This window comes from Anomaloglossus baeobatrachus, chromosome 11 (genome assembly GCF_048569485.1).
Source record: "Anomaloglossus baeobatrachus isolate aAnoBae1 chromosome 11, aAnoBae1.hap1, whole genome shotgun sequence".
Lineage (NCBI taxonomy): Eukaryota > Metazoa > Chordata > Amphibia > Anura > Aromobatidae > Anomaloglossus > Anomaloglossus baeobatrachus.
This window is the reverse complement of record NC_134363.1, coordinates 120,177,295-120,200,457: the sequence shown is the minus strand read 5'-3', so window position 1 is coordinate 120,200,457 and position 23,163 is coordinate 120,177,295. Positions and strand designations below refer to the sequence as shown.

Below are 23,163 nucleotides of genomic sequence, written 5' to 3'. Positions count from 1 at the left end.
AGTCTGGTTGCTAGGTGGCGTAGGCAAGAACAGGAGAGGAGGGGCAGTGAGCCAGAGCAGTGCAGAGTCCAGGGAGCTCCGAGGAGAGCTGACCCCTTCCCCTGGGCTGCTGTAGTCTGACAGCGTCCGCGCAGTGGCTACCGACGGGGGAGAACGGTCACCTAGGAGTGCTACCCGAAACCCATCTCCAGCTAAAGAGAGAGCACAGAGTGGGAAGTAAGGAGACTGCTAGGGAGTACCAGGCCCAAACGGGCGGCAGATCCCGAAGCGGAGATAGATCCAGCTTTCTTTTGCTAAACCTGCCGGTGTGGGGCTCTCAAAGCCCACGCCACAACACCACAAAAAGCCGCAGCCACGTAGCCACAGTTAGGGCCCATAGCTCACAGGAGGCAAGAAGCTGGAGTGATCTGGCCCAGGCAACAAGCACACGGCAAACGAAGGGGAGTGAGGCTTCAGCAACTTCCCTGGGTGACCCCCATAGGGACTCAAAGTCGGGGTCACCCCAAACCACCAAGGGCTAAGGAAGGCGAGTTAGTAGTCACCCTCACAAGTCAGCCTGAAGGACACCTGGTTCCCGCCTGGTTCATCCCAGCTACGCCCGGGTTACTCACCCTGCCACCTGAAGTGAGTAAAAACCCTGAAAGACATTCTGCCTGTGTGGAGTTATTCTGCGCCTTGTGGTACTACGCACCTACACAGGGCCCTGGGGCTTGCCTCACTCTCAGGAGGCTATTCCAACTAACTGCACTCACCATCAGCCCCAGGCGTCCCTCAACCTGCAGTGGCGGTCCCTACTGGCCGCAATACTGAGAGTGGCGTCACGACAAGAAGAAGATCTCCTACCTGTGACCAGATCCAGCCGAGTGGAGTCCCTGAAGGTAATGCACCGACACAACACCTGTGGGGCTTCACATATGGTCGTACTACTCTTAAGGCTGCTTTACACGGAACAATATCGCTAGCGATCTCACCCACCCCCGTCGTGCGTGCGTCACGGGCAAATCGCTGCCCGTGGCAAACAATATCGGTAGTACGTGTTAAACGCATATACCTTCCTAACGACGCCGCGAACAATCTCTTATTTAAGGGGGAGGTTCGGGCGGCGTCACAGCGATGTCACACAGTGGCCCACCAATAGAAGCGGAGGGGCGGAGAGCAGCCATATTAACGTCACTCCCATCTCGTTGCCGGGGTGTCACACGAAGCGATGTGTGCTGCCTCAGGAACGACGAACAACCTGCGTCCAGAACGAGCAACGATATTTGGAAAATGAATGACGTGTCAACAATCAACGATTTTGTGAGTATTTCGGATCGTTAGCGGTCGCTCGGAGCTGTTACACGCAACGACTTCGCTAACGAGGCCGGATGTGCGTCACGAATTCCGTGACCCCAGCGATATCTCGTTAGCGATGTCGTTGGGTGTAACGGGGCCTTTAGAATCTAATATTTATTTTGTCATTAATCTCTCTTGACTAATATCAATTATATATGGAAGTATTAATTTTTGTTTGTCTTTGTGCCATTGAGCTACTAATACCTAATAAAGAATAGCTTTTTAATTGGGGTATATCATGTTTTGTTCAACAAAATTACATCAGAATAAAAACTCTGTGGATTGGAAATTGCTTATTATTCTCATAGCTTTGCCTAATTCATCCAACAGAAAGAATTGGACAATATACAAACGTTATATAGTGAGGCCCTTTTGAAAAAGAAAAAAAAAACAACTTTTGGAAACTTTATTTTCACTTTCAAAAAATAAATTCTGCTTTTGTTTTAGGATTCAGCTGTTTTCACACTCTCTGCACTCGCCACATCACAGCTCCTTATGCAGACTGTCTGCTTACAATCATGTGTCAACCTTTATTTTCTGGCTTTTCTCCATTGAAACAATAAGAGAAGCAGAAAACAAAGCGGATGGCACATGAATGTTTCTTTGCAAACTGCATATGGAGCAGCAATGTGACGAGTGCAGAGAGTGTGAAAACATCCAAATCCTAATAGCAAATTAAACAGTTAAGGGTGCATTACACGCTGCGACATCGCTAACAATATATCGTCGGGGTCACGGTGTTTGTGACGCACATCAGGCGTCGTTAGCGACATCGCAGCATGTGACAGCTAGAAGCGACGTTCAACGATCGCAAAAACGTCAAAAATCGTTGATCGTTGACACGTTGCTCCTTTTCATAATATCATTGGTGGTGCATGCCGCTGGTTGTTCGTCGTTCCTGCGGCATCACACATCGCTGTGTGTGACACTGCAGGAACGACGAACATCTCCTTACCTGGGTCCACCGGCAATGAGGAAGGAAGGAGGTGGGCGGCATGTTCCAGCTGCTCATCTCCTCCCCTCCTCTTCTATTGGACGGCTGCCGTGTGACGTCGCTGTGACTCCAAACGCACCTCCCCCTTGAAGGAGGGATTGTTCGGCGGACACAGCGACGTCACTAAACAGGTATGTGCGTGTGACGCTGCTGTAGCGATATTGTTTGCTACGGCAGCAATCACCAAATGTCGCACGAACGACGGGGGGCAGGTGCTATAGTTCGTAACATCTCTAGCAATCGCTAGCGATGTCGCGGCGTGTAAAGCCCCCTTTAGGCATCAGAGAGAAATCCTACAAGTGTACTGGATACTTCTTTAAAAGGAAACTTCTCATCTCGAAAAATGCTATTTATCTTCAGATATAGGGTTAATTTGAAAGTATCTAGCATTTAAAGCCTGGTTGGCTGGCATACTGGAAAAGCTTAAAATTTATTCCCCCTGCCACAAGTCCACTTCCTGTCATAGGGACGGTGCATGAAGTTCTTATATTCACCACTCACTACGAAGTGAACGTGCTGTAATAATGTCCTGGCACTTTGTGACTTCTTCCAAGGAGCACAACCTCAGTTTTCATAGATTGACCAACATGGCAGCAGCAGGTGGCAGCCCAACAGCAATCCGAAATTGCTTTACAGAAGGCTGATGGGAGCTGGGGAGTGGAGTCACCAGCCATTGTGCTATCTAAGTGCAGCTGTCAGTGATTGACAAAGGCATTTAAATACACCGTGTGCAAAATTATTAGTGAAGTTGTATTTTAGAGGATTTTTTTTATTATTGATCAACAACTATGTTCTCAATGAATCCAAAAGACTCATAAATATCAAAGCTTAATATTTTTGGAAGTTGTAGTGTTTTTTTTTTTAGATTTGGCTGTCTTATTAGGATATCTGTTTGTGCAGGTAACTATTACTGTGCAGAATTATTAGTCAACTTAATAAAAACCAAATATATTCCCATCTCACTTGTTTATTTTCACAAGGTGAACCAATATAACTGCACACAATTTAGAAATAAACATTTCTGACATGCAAAAACAAAACCCCCAAAAATTAGTGACCAATATAGCCACCTTTCTTTATGATGACACTCAGCAGCCTACCATCCATAGATTCTGTCAGTTGCTTGATCTGTTTACGATCAACATTGCGTACAGCAGCCACCACAGCCTCCCAGACACTGTTCCGAGAGGTGTACTGTTTTCCCTCCCTGTAGATCTCACATTTTATGAGGAACCACAGGTTTTCTATGGGGTTCAGATCAGGTGAACAAGGGGGCCATGTCATTATTTTTTCATCTTTTAGGCTACGTGCGCATGTTGCGTTCTATTCCGCAGCTTGTAAGTCACTGCAAATGCATCTCAGAACGAAGCCGAAAAAGCTGCGTTCTGAGATGCATTCGGCAGCACACAACATGCGCACATTCCTGGAGAATTAATGCATTCTGGATGCTTGCTCTGCCATAGACAGAGTGGGAAAAGCATCCAGAACGCACATTTTTGACAGTGTGGTCCCACTCGACTCTGCAGCATCCCCATAGACTTACAGCAGAACCGAGTGGGACCGCACTGTCAAAAAGAGCATGGCTGGCCATGAGACAGAGCCGCACGATCAGAATGAACTTGGATGAACTTCACCCGACTTCATTGTGATCGCACAGCTCTGTGCATGTGCCGCGGCTTGATTTGCGGTCACACGTGAAGGACTCACCTGTGATCGCAAATCCTCTGAGTGACTGCAGTGAGCCGCGTGATTAGCTGTGCTTTCAGTCAGGTTACTAGCGGCCACTGCTGCAGTCCTCCACCTGAGAGCGGTGGCCGTGAGTAACCTCAGTGACAGCACAGCTGATCACGCGACTTACTTCAGTCGCTGCATGGAGCTCACAGGAGCGGCGGTGTTCTACTGCCACTCCTGTCAGCTTCCGATGTAGCAGAGCTGAAAGCATCGTGGGCCCTTTCGTGGATTACATCGGACCTAGAGGTGTTTTTGAGGGGTTAATAAAGTGGTGAAAGAGGGTGTTTTTTTGTCTTTCATTACAAATAAAGGATTTTTTGGATGTGTGTGTTTATTTTCTTTAACTTACAGGTTAATCATGGAAGTTATCTCGGAGAGACGCCTGCTATGATTAACCTAGGACTTAGTGGCAGCTATGGGCTGCTGCCATTAACTCCTTATTACCCCGTTTGCCACTGCACCGGGGCAATTCGGGATGAGCCGAGTAGAGTCCCGGGACTGTCGCATCTAATGGATGCGGCAATTCCGGGCGGCTGCAAGCTGATATTGTTAGACTGGGGGGCTCCCAATAACGTGGAGCTCCACATCCTGAGAATACCAGCCTTCAGCCATGTGGCTTTACCCTGGCTGGTATCCAAATTGGGGGGGACCGAACGTCGTTTTTTTTTAATTTATTTATTTTTTTTACTGCTTGATATAGACACGCCCACCGGCGGCTGTGATTGGTTGCAGTGAGACAGCTGTCACTCAGCGTGAGGGCGTGTCTGACTGCAACCAATCATAGGCGCCAGTGGGCGGGGGAAGCAGGGAATACAAGATGGATTAATGAGCGGCCGGCATTTTCAAAAGAGGAGAAGCCGCCACAGTGTGAACGTCGTGCAGCACTGCGCCGATGATCGTGGATCGGTGAGTATGAGAGAGGGGGTGGGAGGGAGAGACCGACATGGACAGAGAGAGAGATAGAGACATAGAGAGAGAGAGACCTGTCTTTGTCATGTCAAAAAACATGCGGATCGCAACAAAAATGCAGTGCAAATGAACTGCTTAACATTTTGGCAGTGTTTTTCTACAACTCATTGATTTCAATGGGTGTAGAACGCCGCCAAAACGGACAAAAGAATTGACATGCCGCTTTTCCAAACGCAGAGATCAAAACTCTGCGTTTCAAAAAGCATCGTGTGCACAGATTTTGCATGATTCTTATAGACTTTGCTGGGCAAGCACAACGCATGCATGACACAGTGCAGTTGTAAACGCAGCCAAAACGCAGAAAAAAATGCAACGTGCGCACATGGCCTTAGACCTTTACTGGCCAGCCACACTGTGGAGTAGTTGGATGCATGTGATGGAGCATTTTCCTGCATGAAAATTATGTTTTTCTTGAACAATACCGACTTCTTCCTATACCACTGCTTGAAGAAGTTGTCTTCCAGAAACTGGCAGTTGGTCTGGGAGTTGAGCTTCACTCCATCCTCAACCCGAAAAGGTCCCAAAAGTTCATCTTCATTCATTCCAGGCCATACCAGTGTAACGGGGTGCCAGGGGCGCCTCTGGCCTTGTAGTCGTGGCCCTTGCAATCAGGCTTACCCCTGGTTCCACCGTCACTATGGGGACAGGAGATGACTTGGTGGGGCAGAGTGTGGTGGTGATGCAGATGTTATCCGGCGCACAAACACTCTTCAGGCAGGGTTCGATGCAATGAACAAACATTCTTTTATTCTTCACAAAGTCCCAAACAAAGCAATAAAGGTGATGATACGCTTTCTTAGCTGGGGGAAGCCTGTCCTTGCGTCCCCTCCAGTGGGGATGTGCCTGACTACTCCACTTCGCCCGGCTCCCACTTCTGGCTACCCACAGCCCGGACCCACACCGGACTGCTTCACACTATGAGGTTCCGCCCGCTCCTTTTCTCACCGGCTTCCCTGATTTCCAGCTCCCACACTCTGCCCCGGCTCTGCTGCTCCGCTCCTGTCCCCGAGACGACTGCTCCCTTGATCTAATCTTTCCCTCACACCCTTGCTCTCTCCTCCCCTTGTCTCTGCCGGCTCCTCCTCCCCACTGTGGTGACAGCCGTCCCACCCGGCCACTAGGGGTACCCTAACACAATACACATGCACATACAAATAAAACATTTTTATTAATAACATTTCCGGGTTAACTATGCTCCCTTTTGCAGGGGGTCTGCTCACCCACTGCATACCTCCCCTCTTAAAACCCGAGCCTCCCGGCACGGCTCTTACTTAAAACACACAGAAGCACGTAAAGTCTGCAATACCGTCCACAATAGGCGCAGCACCCACACAGAGGGCACCAGTCCCGCGCCCGGCGGTTTCTGCAGCGCTCCCGGTCCTTCTTTCAACTAGCGCCCGGAGGCTCAACAGCGCTCCCGGTCTTAGATGGGCGCCCGGAGGCTTGGCAACAGCGCACCCGGTCTTAGATGGGGCGACTGCCCGTAAAACTTTAAAAGAACTTCTGCCGGCTAAACGGCGCCGGACTTAAACAACAGATCAGCAGTGGTGACTTACTCTGGGGGTCAGGCCCTCTTCCATTCCTCTGCTTGGGCCTGGATGTATGCCCCCAGGGATTGTCCCGGCTGCCGACGGATCCTCTGGAAGGACGCAGGGGCGTAGGGTGGCTCCACAGGCGCAGCTGCTGCAGCTCCTCTCGGTGGTGAAGGCGTCGCTGCCCCTGACAATCTTGCTGCTAACGGCGGCGGTGTCAATGCTGAGACTGGGTAGAGTGGAGGCGGGTCCTCGTTTCCCGCTCTTAAACAGACTCCACCCCCAGCCCCACGCATCATCTTGACTCCTCCGCTGAGGTACTTCTTTTTCTTCTTCTTCCATGCCCTGGAGCTGGCGCCTCCCCTCTTTGGGCGGAGTACTCCATGCTTTCTCTTCGGCACCGGCCAGCCCCAGGCTCTTCTTTCGGCGCCAATTTTCCGCGCCTTTTCTTCCTCACAGATAACGGCCTCCTTGCCGCCATCTTGTACCCGGTCCAACGCTACGGGTACTGGGTTCTCTTCCCACCACGGGACTGGAAATCCTGTATCACGGTCCGGATCCTGTGCTTCAGGCACGACCCGATCTCCAGCCTCCTGGGTCCCCGGCAGGGGACTCGTATCCTGCCGACTACGCCACATGTAACGGGGTGCCAGGGGCGCCTCTGGCCTTGTAGTCGTGGCCCTTGCAATCAGGCTTACCCCTGGTTCCACCGTCACTATGGGGACAGGAGATGACTTGGTGGGGCAGAGTGTGGTGGTGATGCAGATGTTATCCGGCGCACAAACACTCTTCAGGCAGGGTTCGATGCAATGAACAAACATTCTTTTATTCTTCACAAAGTCCCAAACAAAGCAATAAAGGTGATGATACGCTTTCTTAGCTGGGGGAAGCCTGTCCTTGCGTCCCCTCCAGTGGGGATGTGCCTGACTACTCCACTTCGCCCGGCTCCCACTTCTGGCTACCCACAGCCCGGACCCACACCGGACTGCTTCACACTATGAGGTTCCGCCCGCTCCTTTTCTCACCGGCTTCCCTGATTTCCAGCTCCCACACTCTGCCCCGGCTCTGCTGCTCCGCTCCTGTCCCCGAGACGACTGCTCCCTTGATCTAATCTTTCCCTCACACCCTTGCTCTCTCCTCCCCTTGTCTCTGCCGGCTCCTCCTCCCCACTGTGGTGACAGCCGTCCCACCCGGCCACTAGGGGTACCCTAACACAATACACATGCACATACAAATAAAACATTTTTATTAATAACATTTCCGGGTTAACTATGCTCCCTTTTGCAGGGGGTCTGCTCACCCACTGCACCAGTACCCCACCTCCACCTTGCTGGCGTCTGAGTCGGAGTGGAGCTCTCTGCCCTTTACTGATCCAGCCTCTGGCCCATCCATCTGGCCCATCAAGAGTCACTCTCATTTCATCAGTCTACAAACCTCTGAAAAATCAGACTTAAGATATTTCTTGGCCCAGTCTAGAGAGGACGGAGCATTGCCCCCCCCCCCGGGGCATTTGCGGAGGCCGGCATGACCCCTGATTGGTGGGGAGGTCAGGGTGTCATGGGTGGGGAGGGGGAGTGAGCCCGTTTTGAAGGGATTGGATAGCCAAAGGGGAGGAGCGGTACTTTCCCGCTCCCCTGGCTGAAGGAAGAGTCGCATCCATCTTACCTGCGGCTATGGAGACTGTTGAGGAAATCCTGGAGCAGCTGAGAGCGGCGGCAGGCGACCGTCCTCCAGGCTGGCTGCAGGCGACAGTGCAGGGAATCATCGGAGGGAGTCTGGAGGCGGAGGGGACTTCCCCCCCACGTGAGCGGCGCCTCCGTAAGTCCAAACCGCCGGAGCGGTTATCCCCTGATCTGACTCCCCGGGCCCAGCGATGCCCCAGAAGCCCCTCCGGGGACCCTCCAGGCCGGGCGCCACGTGCAAAAAAGTCCAGCAGGCCCCGGTCTGGGAGGAATTCTCATGTGCGGCTGGGTCCAGCGGCGGTGAGCAGGCCTCTGCTGGAGTTGGGGGCGGGGCCTGCTCCCACTGTGTCAGCGATGGATGTGGGAGCTGCGGCGGGGCGCTCTGGTGATGTGCCTGCCGAGCGCCCTGAGCCCTGTCTGCAGCAAAGGACGGATGAGGGGGCGGGCCCCAGCAGAGGGGGCGGAGCAAGACGGCTGGGATCGGTAGTGCACCGGGCCTGGCGTGCAGGGCCCTCATCAGCAGAGGCCCAGAACGGAGGGGGGGCCCCGTGGAGTGGCATGGGGGAGCTGCGACGGCAGGATTTGGAGGAACGCAGATAGCCCCCTGTTGCAGCCGGCTGGCGGGGCGGACATCAGCGACTGGAGGGATCTTCCGGCCCTGCAGCAGCAGGGGCCAACGGTGGCGAAGCGGATGAGGGGAGCCGGGAGTCTACAGAGCAGCTGGAGGGACGTCTGGAGTCCGGTGGTCCGGCTGGCGGGGCCTCTACCCTCGTGCAGCCTGGTGAGTATGCCTCTATGTCTTGTTTGTCTGCTCAGTACTGTCAGGACCAGAATGCAAGGGGGGATGTAGGTCACCCAGGGTTTAGTCAGGGGGTACCCATGGGGGGTGGAGGGTATGTGTCGGGAAGGGGGGAGCTGGGAGAGCTTATAGGTTGTGTGCGTACATTGCTGGAGCGGATTGGGGGGGCACGGGAACACTCAGGGCCAGTGGGGGCTTGGATTAATCCACCTGCCCTGGGCATTAGTGAAACGCTGGTTGCAGGTATTTCTTCCCCGGTGTCGGTGTCGGTTCAGACGGAAAAGAATAAGGAGGACAGGATTCATTCAGATGATCGGGCGCGTGGCGAGGTTTCCGTCTGTTTTGAGGGCCCCTTGGGTTCCCATCTTAAGAAAGAGGTGAGGGAGAAGATCTGGAAAGATGAATATGTCGAAATCTTCTCCCTCCTTCCGTTGGCAAATTTAATTTGGACAAAGGAAAAAAGGAGGATAGCAAGAAAGAAGATGAGGAGAAGCGGCGATGGCGCTTGATCCCTCAGACGTTTAATAATTGGTTACAAGCCTTTGCAATTTTGGCGCGCGTGATTGGCGAGAAGGCGCCGGAGAACTGTTCACATTTGTTTTGCTATATGGACTCTATTGGTGAGGCTTACAGGGTGTATGGGGGACAGACTTGGCTTAGGTATGACGAACAGTTTCGTCAGCGGAAGGCCGTTCGGCCTTCTATTAGATGGGACCAAAAAGATATCGGGTTGTGGTTGCGGGTTATGGCGCCGTCTAGGTATGGCCAGCCCTTTCAGGGCGGGGCCGGGTTGGCCGGCCAGTCTGGAACACAGGGTGCCAGTAGTCAACAGGGTCAGGGGGGATTGCAAAAGCCCGGCGTGTGTTGGCAATTCAATGAGGGGCAATGCAAGTTCGGGGCCACCTGCCATTTCAAGCACCTCTGTACCCATTGTAATGGGACCTCACATGGAGCGGCAAAGTGCTTTAAGAAAGGCAAATCCAAGCCCGGCACCACTCATACCCAAGGGTCTGACGCCGGTGAGCTTAGTCGCGATGCTTCCGTACCTAAATAGGTACCCTAATGAGGATAAAGCTGAAGTTTTGCGGTTGGGATTTGGGGAGGGTTTCAGAATTCCGGCACCCGATTTTGTTGTCCCGGGGGCAACGAGGAACCTTTTGTCAGCTTACCAGCATTCGGCGGTCGTGGCGGAGAAATTAGGCAAGGAAGTGGCTTTGGGGAGGATGGCGGGGCCGTTCCAGGCCCCTCCTTTTCCCGATCTGGTGGTCTCGCCGTTGGGGGTGGTGCCAAAAAAGGAGCCAGGGAAATTCCGGCTGATTCACCATCTGTCTTACCCAAGAGGTAGGTCGGTAAATGACGGGATACCGGCTGAACTGTGTTCGGTGGTATATACGTCATTTGATGAGGCCATAAGGTGGGTAAAAAAATGTGGAAAGGGGGCACTTATGGCTAAGACAGATATTGAATCATCTTTTCGGCTCTTGCCAGTGCACTCAGATTGCGTCCGGTTGTTGGGTTGTTTTTGGGAAGGGGCTTATTTTGTAGATCGCTGTCTGCCCATGGGGTGCTCAATCTCATGCGCATTTTTCGAAACGTTTAGTTCCTTTTTGGAGTGGGTTGTTCGGGACGTTTCGGGCTTGTCGGCATTGGTACATTACCTCGATGACTTCTTGTGTGTAGGTCCTGCCGATTCGGCGCAGTGTGCCGGGATTTTGGCAACTGTGGAGTGGGTTGCGGACCGCTTTGGGGTGCCCTTGGCATCTGAAAAAACTGTGGGGCCAACTACTAGCTTAAGTTTTCTGGGTATTGTGATCGATTCAGTGGCCTGGGAAGTCCGGCTTCCCGAGGACAAGGTTGCTGCACTGAAGGACGAGGTGGCAAGGGCACGGCGGGTAAAGAAGTTGCAATTAAGGGAGGTTCAGTCCCTACTGGGAAAACTTAACTTTGCTTGTCGGGTGATGCCAATGGGCCGGATTTTTTCGCGACAACTTGCCAGGGCCACGGCGGGGGTGCTTGCTCCGCACCATTACGTTCGGTTATCGGCAGAACACAAAGCGGACTTAGCATTTTGGGGACAGTTTTTGGAGTACTACAACGGTCGTTCCCTGCTAATGGAGGACGTAGTGGACAATTTTGACTTGGAGTTCTTCACGGATGCGGCAGGCAGCTCGGGTTTTGGAGCTTTCTTCCAGGGTCAGTGGTGTGTGGGTCGGTGGCCGGACAACTGGACGGCTGAAGGCTTGACAAAAAATGTGGCGCTATTGGAAATTTTTCCAATAATGGTGGCAATGCATCTTTGGAGAGACCAGTTGGCAAACAAGAAGATCCGTTTTAACTGTGACAATATGGGGGTGGTGCTGGCGATTAATCAGTTTTCGGCGTCCTCTCCTCCGGTTGTTCGGGTGTTACGAGAGTTGGTGTTGGTTTGTTTGCAAATCAACGCGTGTGTTATGGCGGCTCATGTGCCAGGCGTTCAGAACCTAATAGCTGATTCCCTCTCTCGTTTCCAGTGGGATCGGTTCCGGGTTTGCGCACCAGAGGCAGAATCCAGCGGCTTGGAGTGCCCGGCACAGCTTTGGAACGTGGTCTTCGGGCAGCGGGACCGCTAATTCGGGCTTCCTTGTCGGGTAACACATGGACAGCGTATCAGGCAGCATGGGTGCTTTGGGAGCAGTGGTTGCAGGGTGGGGATTTTTCTGAGGAGGATCAGTTGGGAATATTGTTGGAAAAGTTGGGGGAGGTGGCGGTTTCAGGGTGGTCTGTTGCGAAGGTAAATCGTTTTATGGCAGGGTTAGCATTTGGTTTCCGGTTGCGAGGTTTACGGGATTTAACTAAGAGTTTTTTGGTTGTCCAGGCGTTGAAGGGTTTTTGCAGAGGACGAAAGCTACGGGATGGTAGCCGACCGGTGTCATTCGGCTTATTGGAGCGGCTGGGTGGGGTGTTGGGGGAGATTTGTACATCTCCGTTTGAGGAACGTTTGTTTAGGTTAGCGTTTTCCTTGGCGTTTTTTGGAGCCCTGTGGGTTGGGGAATTGATATCTCCCAGTAAGGTGTCCCCCGGGGGTTTGAGTCGTGGTGACATTATGGCTGTGGACAGGGGAATCGAATTTTGGATAAGAAAATCTAAAACTGATCAACGAGGGGCCGGCAGGCGAGTCTGTTTGGGAGTGGTTGGGGGATCGGATATGTGCCCGTTGAAGTGTTTCGAGAATTTCGAACAGATCCGTCAAAAGGTGGACGGCCCCCTGTTATGTCATGACGATGGGTCTTTTTTATCGCGATACCAATTTGTGAGTGTTTTCAGAGCATGTTTGAAGTCGTTGGGGTTAGATCCTAAGTCTTTCGGATCACATTCCTTTCGCATAGGGGCGACAACAGAGGCCTCTATGTGCGGTTTGTCTGAAGACACGGTTAAGCAGATTGGTAGGTGGAAGTCGGGGCATTTTAAGTTGTACATCCGCCCCCAGGCGGTGGTCGGGAACTAAGTAGGGAGCCTTACAGTAAAAGGGGGGGGGGGCAGCCTGCGTGTTTTGTGTTTCGATTTGAGGGTATAAGGCACTAAAATGGTGTTGTTTGTTTGTGCATTTTGTATTGCAGAAACACCCTTTCCCTCCCCCTCGCTGGTCTGGATCCTTGGCCATTCTTACGTGTATTGGGGAGCCCGGCGAGCGGATGCGAGAAGGAACGGGAGACAGTTAGGCTTCGCCAGGGACGTGGCTCTCGTACGATGGCTCGGGGTTCGGGGGTTAGGGTGGAGCAGGGTGTTACAAGAGGTGCATAAACATGCCCGATTAGACAGGCCTCCTGAAGTTTTGGTCTTGCACGTTGGGGGGAATGATCTGGGGGAACGGCCTTTTAGAATCTTGATAAAAGACATCAAGCACGACTTGTTACGGCTATGGGTGTCCTTCCCAGGGATTACGTTGGTTTGGTCAGAGATGGTGGCGAGAAGGAGTTGGCGGAAAGCGCGGTCTGTTCATAGGCTGAACAAGGCACGGGCAAAGGTTAATAGGGCGATTTCGAAGTTTGTTAGTCGGAATGGGGGTGTTTTTATCCGGCATGTTGAGTTGGAAAGGACGGAAGAGGAATTCTGGTTGGCTGACGGGGTGCACTTGAATGCGGTGGGGATCGATTTGTGGGCCCTCGGCCTGCAGGGAGGTATTGAAAGGGCCCTGCGGTTGAGGGGGGTCTCAGGCACTTGAAGGTCATCAAGGTGCCTTCGTTGTGGCGTTTTATTGGTGGGTCCTTGAAGTTGGTTTAAAATTGTTCGGGGAATCCATACGGGTATGGATCCCCTCATTGGCAGAATGGCTGGTCACCTGGTGATTTTGAGGGGAATCCCGACGGGGATGTCGGGGCCCCTGTGGGTGTGTTGGGGTTCACAAAGGATTAACCCTTACAGTGTGGTGCGCCTGAGCCAGTGTGGGTAACGGCTGGGAGCAAGTTGGTTTTATGGTTCGGTTTATAGGAATCACCAGGGTTTGTAGCTTCAAGGACCTTACCATATTGCAATTTTATTGGTTATGTAATTTTGTTAATAAATGGCTGCTATGGCCAAAATTATCCAAAGATATTCGGTGTCTGTGTAGTCATTTTAGATAAGAATGGGAATGGAGGGAGGAGATGTGAAGGAGACCGGAGTCAACAATTCCAGGGTCAAGAGAGGACAGAGCATTGCCCCCCCCCAGGGCATTTGCGGAGGCCGGCATGACCCCTGATTGGTGGGGAGGTCAGGGTGTCATGGGTGGGGAGGGGGAGTGAGCCCGTTTTGAAGGGATTGGATAGCCAAAGGGGAGGAGCGGTACTTTCCCGCTCCCCTGGCTGAAGGAAGAGTCCCACCCGCCCTCCCTAATATTCGTGGTATGACTGGGTTGTGCATTGTATGGGAGGGGGGGTGTGGGTGGGTTTCTCGGGTCGTAGTGGCTGGTTGGCGTTTTATTGGTGGGTCCTTGAAGTTGGTTTAAAATTGTTCGGGGAATCCATACGGGTATGGATCCCCTCATTGGCAGAATGGCTGGTCACCTGGTGATTTTGAGGGGAATCCCGACGGGGATGTCGGGGCCCCTGTGGGTGTGTTGGGGTTAACAAAGGATTAACCCTTACAGTGTGGTGCGCCTGAGCCAGTGTGGGTAATGGCTGGGAGCAAGTTGGTTTTATGGTTCGGTTTACAGGAATCCCCAGGGTTTGTAGCTTCAAGGACCTTACCATATTGCAATTTTATTGGTTATGTAATTTTGTTAATAAATGGCTGCTATGGCCAAAATTATCCAAAGATATTCGGTGTCTGTGTAGTCATTTTAGATAAGAATGGGAATGGAGGGAGGGGATGTGAAGGAGACCGGAGTCAACAATTCCAGGGTCATGACATTTTATCTTATGTTTCTTGTTCAAAGGTGGTGGTTTTTCAGCCTTCCTAACCTTGGCCATGTCCCTGAGTATGGCACACCTTGTGCTTTTTGATACTCCAGTAACGTTGCAGCTCTCAAATATGGCCAAACTGGTGCCAAATGGCATCTTGGCACCTTGATTTTCCTCAATTCATAGGCAGTTAATTTGCGTCTTTTTTGCCCAAAATGCTTCTTGCGACCCTGTTGGCTATTTGCCATGAAACGCTTGATTGTTCGGTGATCACGCTTCAAAGGTTTGGCAATCTCAAGATTGCTGCATCCCTCTGCAAGACATCTCACAATTTTGGACTTTTCAGAGCCCGTCAAATCTCTCTTCTGATCCATTTTTCCAAAGGAAAGGAAGTTGCCTAATAATTAAGCACACCTTATATAGGGTGTTGATGTCATTACACCACACCCCTCCTCATTACCGAGATGCACATCACCTGATTTACCTGGTAGTTGGCTCTCAAGCCTATACAGCTTGGAGTAGGACAAAATGTATAAAAAGTATCATTTTATCAAAATACTCATTTGCCTAATAATTCTGCACACAGTGTACTTAAAACAGCAGCATCAAGGTGAGCTCTGATCACTGCTGTTACAAGCAGGTGCCAACTATGTATCACATCCGACATCTGCCCGGTATGAAGTGGGCTCAGCTCCTGAATCCGCGCCATACAAGCACATCCTTATGGTGACAGTTAAGACAAGGTGAGCAAAGGGGTTAGCTTGTCTGTTCCTAAACTTGGAAAGACAAATGGAAACCACTAACACAGATCTGAATGAGCTCTTACAGAATGTGCCATAATCATATGAATGTTGTTACACATCACAGTACACTATTACATATACGCATCTTACAAAAGTGCATACATTTCCAGATACACAGACACATACGCACATGCAGTATAAAGATTTGTACACATATACTATGTAGACATGCACACATACAGTGTGCCGAATGCCGACATGTATACATACAATATGAATACATGCACACACATAAGCAGACATGAGCACATACAGTACACAGACACACAGACATGTAAACATTCAATATGCAAACATGCTCACATATACGCAAACATGCGAGAACACATGCAGACATGCACTCATACGCAGACATGCACACACGGTATGCAGACATGCACATTTGGCCATGCAGGGCACACTGCGTGACAGCCATCACTTTAGTAGATATGTTCGCACATAGTGCACTATGCGGCTGTGTCTGCTATCAATGACATGGCTGGGCAGGCATGGCGCCTTTTGCTAATGTGCAGGCCTCTTTGCATTGCTGCTAGCAGACACGGATGCACAGTGCATTGCGTGCAACATCGTCCACTAAAGTGACGGCCATCACGGGAAGAAACAGACTGCCCTGCACAACTCTGTGGAGAACGGCCCAGGATGGGCATTTGACCCTCAGCCCGCAAGCTTAGTCCACCCCTGGCCACCCCATGCCATAATTCCAGGAATAGAACTGATGTGACGTTCCTTCATGAAGGACCGTTAACCAAACCATCAGAATTCAGTTTATATGAGATTGAGCTTAGAGCCAGACATCCAGCTTCAGGATCTCCACTGACCTCCCTGAGCCAGACATCCAGCTACAGGATCTCCACTGACCTCCCTGAGCCAGACATCCAGCTACAGGATCTCCACTGACCTCCCTGAGCCAGACATCCAGCTACAGGATCTCCACTGACCTCCCTGAGCCAGACATCCAGCTACAGGATCTCCACTGACCTCCCTGAGCCAGACATCCAGCTACAGGATCTCCACTGACCTCCCTGAGCCAGACATCCAGCTACAGGATCTCCACTGACCTCCCTGAGCCAGACATCCAGCTACAGGATCTCCACTGACCTCCCTGAGCCAGACATCCAGCTACAGAATCTCCACTGACCTCCTTGAGCCAGACATCCAGCTACAGGATCTCCACTGACCTCCCTGAGCCAGACATTCAGCTACAAAATCTCCACTGACCTCCCTGAGCCAGACATCCAGCTACAGGATCTCCACTGACCTCCCTGAGCCAGACATCCAGCTACAGGATCTCCACTGACCTCCCTGAGCCAGACATCCAGCTACAGGATCTCCACTGACCTCCCTGAGCCAGACATCCAGTTACAGGATCTCCACTGACCTCCCTGATCCAGACATCCAGCTACAGGATCTCCACTGACCTCCCTGAGCCAGACATCCAGCTACAGAATCTCCACTGACCTCCCTGAACCAGACATTCAGCTACAGGATCTCCACTGACCTCCCTGAACAAGACATCCATCTACAGGATCTCCACTGACCTCCCCGAGCCAGACATTAAGCTACAGGATCTCCACTGACCTCCCTGAGCCAGACATCCAGCTACAGGATCTCCACTGACCACCCTGAGCCAGATATCCAGCTACAGGATCTCCACTGACCTCCCTGAGCCAGACATCCAGCTACAGGATCTCCACTGACCTCCCCATCTGCTCTCAAAGGCTCAGACAAATATAGCAATGGAGGCTTAATTGGAGGTCTGTTCTCTTCAGCAATGAATCTTACATTTGTCTGGGATACAATAAAAGCTGGAGATTTGTCTGGAGACCATATGGGCAGCACTATGAAGAGGCCTTCACAAGGGGGCGTAAAAGCATCCAGGAGCCAGGTCACATGTTGTTCGTGCTACTGTGAGCAGTCTGCATGGACTACCATGTCCTGCAGTGTCTCCGGACTTGTCTCTCATTGAGCACATCTGTTATTAGTCAGCAAATACACAGGGAGCTTCCAGCAGCCAAATTACATTCAGTAAATATAAATACATCCTTGGCGTGGCTGAGTCGTCCAGTCCATCCCATCTTCTTGTTTTCCATCTACCTCTGCCTTTTTTTATTTGTCAATCAAATAATAGGAAGGTGGGTAGGTTTTGCAGATAGATGGAAAACTAATAGTTGGGAAAGTGCACTGAACTGCTTGGCCATGCACCGAGCACCTAACGGTAATTATAAATTTGAAAAAAAAATAGATCTGACAAACACAGCAATGGATTTGGACACTAAGGGGCCCTTTGCACACTACGACATCGCAGGTGCGATGTCGGTGGGGTCAAATCGAAAGTGACGCACATCCGGCGTCGCTCTCGACATCGTAGTGTGTAAATCGTTTTAACCAGGATTACCGAGTGCAAACGTGTCAGTATCGTATGATCGGTGTAGTGATGGTCATTTTCATTATTTTGGCTGCAGCGACAGGTATGATGTTGTTCCACGTTCCTGCGGCAGCACACATCGCTGTGTGTGAAGTCGCAGGAGCGAGGAACATCTCCTTACCTGCGTCCCGTCTGCAATGCTGAAGGAAAGAGGTGGGCGTGATGTTTACGTCCCGCTCATCTCCGCCCCTCCGCTTCTATTGGCAGCCTGCCGTGTGACGTCGCTGTGACACCACACGACCCGCCCCCTTAGGAAGGAGGGGGGTCGCCGGCCAGAGCGACGTCGCAGGGCAGGTGAGTGCATGTGAAGCTGCCGTAGCGATAATGTTCACTACGGAAGCTATCACAAGATATCGCAGCTGCGACGGGGGCGGGACTATCGCGCTCGGCATCGCAGCATCGTCTTGCGATGTCGTAGTGTATAAAGGGCCCCTAAAAGTATTATTTTGTTAGAGCTGGGTCTCCTATAAGGTGCTTTGCTTGGTTTGAACAGTCATTTTGTGCTGATAAATTGCTTTAAAAAAAAGAAAAAAATATTTTCATAATGTCATATTTTGAAGTGCTTGAAGAATTGCCCATAGTACGTAGTTTACATGACAAGACGTCACAGTCAGTAAGTATCAATTAAGATTCCCCTGGTATAAGAACTTACCTGAGCATAGGTCGGATGACAGAATCCAGAGATATTTTGATATCTAATTCATATGCACACGAGAACTCCACATTGATGGTTCGATCCCGTGTGATGATGTTACCGGTGTTGTTTGCACTCTCTATCCAGACGGTGTTTTTGTACATGATATGAGTGCCATTAGACTGGAAAGAAAGGCATAAAAAGCATAATGCTTCCTGATAACATGTAATACAACAACAGATCATATTAACATTTTTCTGCCAGGATTTTTATAGCTGTAAAAGGAAATATTGTGCTTCCTCGAAAATAGGACAGGGTCTTATATTATTTTTGGCTTTGAAAGATGTGCTAGGGCTTATTTTCAGGGGATGTCTTATATTTTACCCTGAACAACAATCCAAATTTATTCTTGAACAAAAAATAAACATTTATTCAAATATAACATGTCATTACATTCTGGAACATCAACATTTTGTGTTAAGCCTATTATTGGCTCAGATTCACATGTTCTGATCTGCTTTTCTCATGATGTAGAACCAGTCCTATAGTGGTGGGTACATACCATATTTACAATGGTTTAATTTATGTGCTTAAATGTACTATTCCCTATGTACAAACCTCAAAAAATTACAGTTGGCGGGTGAATGGGCTCTCACATACAAATCTGTATCGCTGTCAAGTCCCCTGTGTTCTACAGCGGTTGGCTCCCCCTGTTGACTAGAAGCAGTATCACTCGTGTGGAGCGATACTGGTACTCGATCGGTTTGTGAGACCTGAAGTGCAATGTAGCTTGAATGGCAAGGGACCTGATAGTGAAGCAGATCTCTGTGTGAGAGCCCATCCACCATCGGCACTTGCCAACTGTAATTGTTTAGGGTCGGGTGACTGCGATTTTTTTTCTTTTTTGGGAGGGGGGGAGGAGGGAGGTATCTGCTGTCTTTTGGGTGTGTCTGTTTTCTTTGATGAAAAAGTCTTGTATTCTTTAACTTTTTAGCTGCTTGGACACTTCCTTATGGAACCACAACTAGGGCTTATTTTTGGAGTAGGGCTTATATTTTAGCATACTCCAGAAGGCCCCCCCAAATCCTACTAGGGCTTATTTTCAGGGTAGCCCTTTTTTGGGGAGGAAATTGATTATAGCATGCCCTATAGCTGCAGTGGCAAAATACAATCTTTGGTCTTGGTGAGTGTCACGGCTGAAGTCGCTGTATAGCCCCAGCCTTATTGGTAACTGAATACATAAGTGTAAATTCTAACCAATAATTATATGAATCAATCAATTATAGTATTAAGGGGAAATTGAGAAATAAAAGGTGCATTTTTTTCTACAACCTCTCAGCTTTAGTTCATGGGTTACATCCGGTCTAGGAGCTCAGTCCATATAGGTTAAGGAAACAGTGCAAACCTAAATAAGACGAGCTCTAATGCCAGATCTAACCCATGAATAAAATCTGAGCTATATGCAGAAAAGTATAATGCGAATGTGAAAAAATAAATTTACAAAAATTTACAAGAAGATCATCATGTCTGTACCTGCACAATATTCCCGCAGTTGCCTTTTGTATTATTTATTTGGAAAGATATGAAATCTTCTCCCTCGATGCCAGGGCAATGTCTGTCATTAATCCGTACACCTTCCCTTTCGAAACCAAGCTGGAACAATTTGCATTTTGATATTGATACTTCCATTTGAGCAGCTTTACATGTAACCTCGGCATCAATGATATCATGGGTGTCTATAAAAACACATGGAAACCAACTATAAAGCATTGTCTGTACAGGGTATCCTATCACTCATGCCCTACATCCATCACGTGACCAGGAATGATTTGCATCTTCTATAAGTAAACTATGCAAGTTATCATTCAATAACTGTAAACATGGATCTTGTACATAATAGATCCTACAGTATTGTAAAGATTTAGTAATGCAATGTCTATAAATGCTTGTACCATTTCCATAGACGGGAGGGTCCATGCAGCCACAAAGTTCTCCTCCATTGTCCACTTCACAGGTTCTGTTGGGGCAATCCGCACCTACACATGGGTCTTCAATGACTCCTGCTATAAAAAATATGTACAGGACAAAATTAGACTGTTGCAAAAATAGACTCGTTATTATAGACATCGTTACTAGTAGTATTTTTACACTCCATGACCTGGTGCCATTCCGGCTCACAACATGGTTTACATTTAGTAGCATGGCTGATCAGCTCGGGTGCTATGTTGACAACCCCTTTAAGAATAAACATTGCAGTAAGATCATATTTAAAAGAATGAATCTGGTTTTATCAAATGTCTTATTCAGTGTAGCAACATACAATGGTTATGATATCATATTTTGATTTCCTCTTTCTTTGTAGGAGTCTTATCTGCTTCCTAGAACTTTATCTGTTTTCAAATCCACGTTTTCTTGGAAGCAAAAGTAAAAAGAGATGAATGTGCTAAAGCACTGGTGAATAGTGATGAACAGATACCTGGGATCGGTGGGCGCAACTGGGTTTAAAAAAAAACCCGTTCTGGCCCGGAATTGATCTTATCTGCCCGGATGCCGGTCCCCATACAAATCTATAGAGAACTGATTCCGGCACTTTAAAAAGGTGGTAGAAGGGCGAGGGACATTCGAGCAAACGCATTATACTTACAAGTCTCCCACGTGGCTGTAAAACTACTTCCGAGGCCGCTCATTAACCTCTTGCATACTGGCAGTGCCAGCGTCTGTGATTGGTTGCAGTCAGACCAAGCCCCCCACCCTGTGTGACAGCGTGTCTGATTGCTTGTAATTACAGGCGCTGTGTGTCCCCCTATTTTGGTGTAAAAATAATAAATACAAAAATTCATGTAGGGTCCCCCATATTATGATTCCCAGCACAGATAAAGCATACGGCTACAGGCTGCAGACCCCAACCGTGCTCTTATTTTGGCTGTGTATCAAAATAAGAGGGACCTTATGTGGCTTTTTAAAAAATTATTTAAATAAATAATTTAAAAAAACGGCATGATAAAACTGACAGCTGGGGCTAGTATTCTCAGGCTGGGGAGATCATGCTTATTGGGCACTCCCAGCCTAAAAATAGCAGCCTGCAGCTGCCCAGAATTATCAGATGCATTATTTGCAACAATCCCGGATCTTAACCTAGCTCCCTTTGACTGTGACTTTGGCTGCTCAAAATATTATTTCAGCCTATGAAGGAGTGTTTTCCTCTATTATCGGGTGATCCGCATCCTGTTTACATGGAACGTTGATTCTGAAATTAGTGTTCTTAACGCTCATTCACAATAATCTTTCAGTGTAAGTGTAGCTGCAGACTGCAATCACTCATCCATGTGAAATGTTTGTGTACTTTCCGATTTTCTATTGAACATCACACGGATGAGTAGAATGGATCTATTAAGACATCTGTTAAAATCACAGATTTGAGAATGAGATCCCTGAAACTCAGAGCAGGTCCTATTTTGATGCGACTTTGAGGATCAGAACAGAACGTTCTTAAGTAATCCGTGTGCTGTCCGATAAAACAGGCAGCACACCGACACTCAACAGATGTGTGAATGCAGCCTAAGCAGAAGTTCAGACCTATTCCAAAAAAGACTAAAGGCTAAAGATTTTCAGTTGACCTGAAAAATCCCCATCATTTACAATATTTCCCAGACTTACAGCAATTCTCCTTCTCAATCCATTCTGTACTTAGAATTCCAAACGATCGGCAAGCTTCTCCATAGGCAGCTAAAGAGCCACACAGCTGAATCTTCTTATTATTGTAGCATCCGTCCAGAAAACAAGATTCATAAAAAGGAACAGGATCCAGTAGGCCATAACATGGCTGGAAGAAGCCTTTCATATCAGTCAGTTTTAGGCAGTATCCATCACTCTGAAGCTTCTGGATTTGGACATTGTCACAAGTAGATGCATACTGAGAGTACTGTAGCTCATTGCAGCTGAAATACAAGGTTTTTCCATTAACATTTTTTTGTCATTTTCTGTTTATTTTCTTCTACATGTCATCATTTACACATACAAATTAATAATTATTACGGGGTCTGTATTTATTTTGAGATTTTGTCCAGTGTATGTAATTATTATATGGTCTGAATTTATTGGGAGGTTTGGTCTGTGATCTCAATCTATTTATGTCATTGTAACGGGTTGGAATGACAGCAAAGCTGGAGGATATCTCAGCAGCAAACTCAGAAGTTGTCAGGAGAAGTCATGGCGGTCTGGGTTAGATGGAGAAGAAGAGGAAAGTGAATGGCTACAATCTATTCTCATAACCTGTCAGTTTTAGTAAATAGTTGCATTTCACAAATGGTTTTTGTGTCCTTCAGGGCTAATTGACAAGCCATCATTTCTCCCGTCAGTTGGATAAGTCTTTATGCAGTCTAATACTGTAAGTGGCGATTGTACAGAATTAAAGTGAACCTATCAGGTACCCAGTGCACACAGAACCACGCGCAGTTCTGGGTGCATATTTCTAATCTCTGCTTAATCGTCCCTGTATCTAGTAGCATAGATAAAGAGATCTTTAGAAAAATCATTTCTAAAGATCCTATATGATATGCTAATGAGCGCAGGGACTAGTCACAAGGGCATAATATCCCCCGACTAGTCCATCCTCTTAGAATATTAGCACACCCCTGTCCCTGTTGATATCAGCTAACCCCTCCCATAGTGGGCTATTCCCAACATTTAACTACTTCTGACCCTCCACTCTCTTCCTGGACAGACCTTTCTTACGAAATGCTATAAATATGACATTACAATACAATTCACATGAAACAATATTTACAAAAGACGCAGGACATTGTTCACATTACAAGACAATAACGTGATTAGTGTCTTGAGGGGTAGCAATGAGACGGAAATTGTCCAACACCCTTACATTATCTCAGGGGTGCTCCCTTC

General features: G+C 49.0%; 1 protein-coding gene across 1 annotated transcript in view; it reads right to left on the bottom strand.

Moving 5' to 3' along the window:
* The window catches only part of TECTA (tectorin alpha), a 188,032-nt gene that overhangs the window by 12,689 nt on the left and 152,180 nt on the right, over positions 1–23,163 (bottom strand). Inside the window, exons 14-18 of the mRNA XM_075327274.1 lie at positions 21,919–22,199; positions 20,410–20,496; positions 20,067–20,324; positions 19,795–19,997; positions 18,280–18,443 (exon numbers count right to left, since the gene is read on the bottom strand). Of these exons, the coding sequence (XP_075183389.1) occupies positions 18,280–18,443; positions 19,795–19,997; positions 20,067–20,324; positions 20,410–20,496; positions 21,919–22,199 (993 nt within the window). The remainder of the gene's footprint in view (positions 1–18,279; positions 18,444–19,794; positions 19,998–20,066; positions 20,325–20,409; positions 20,497–21,918; positions 22,200–23,163) is intronic.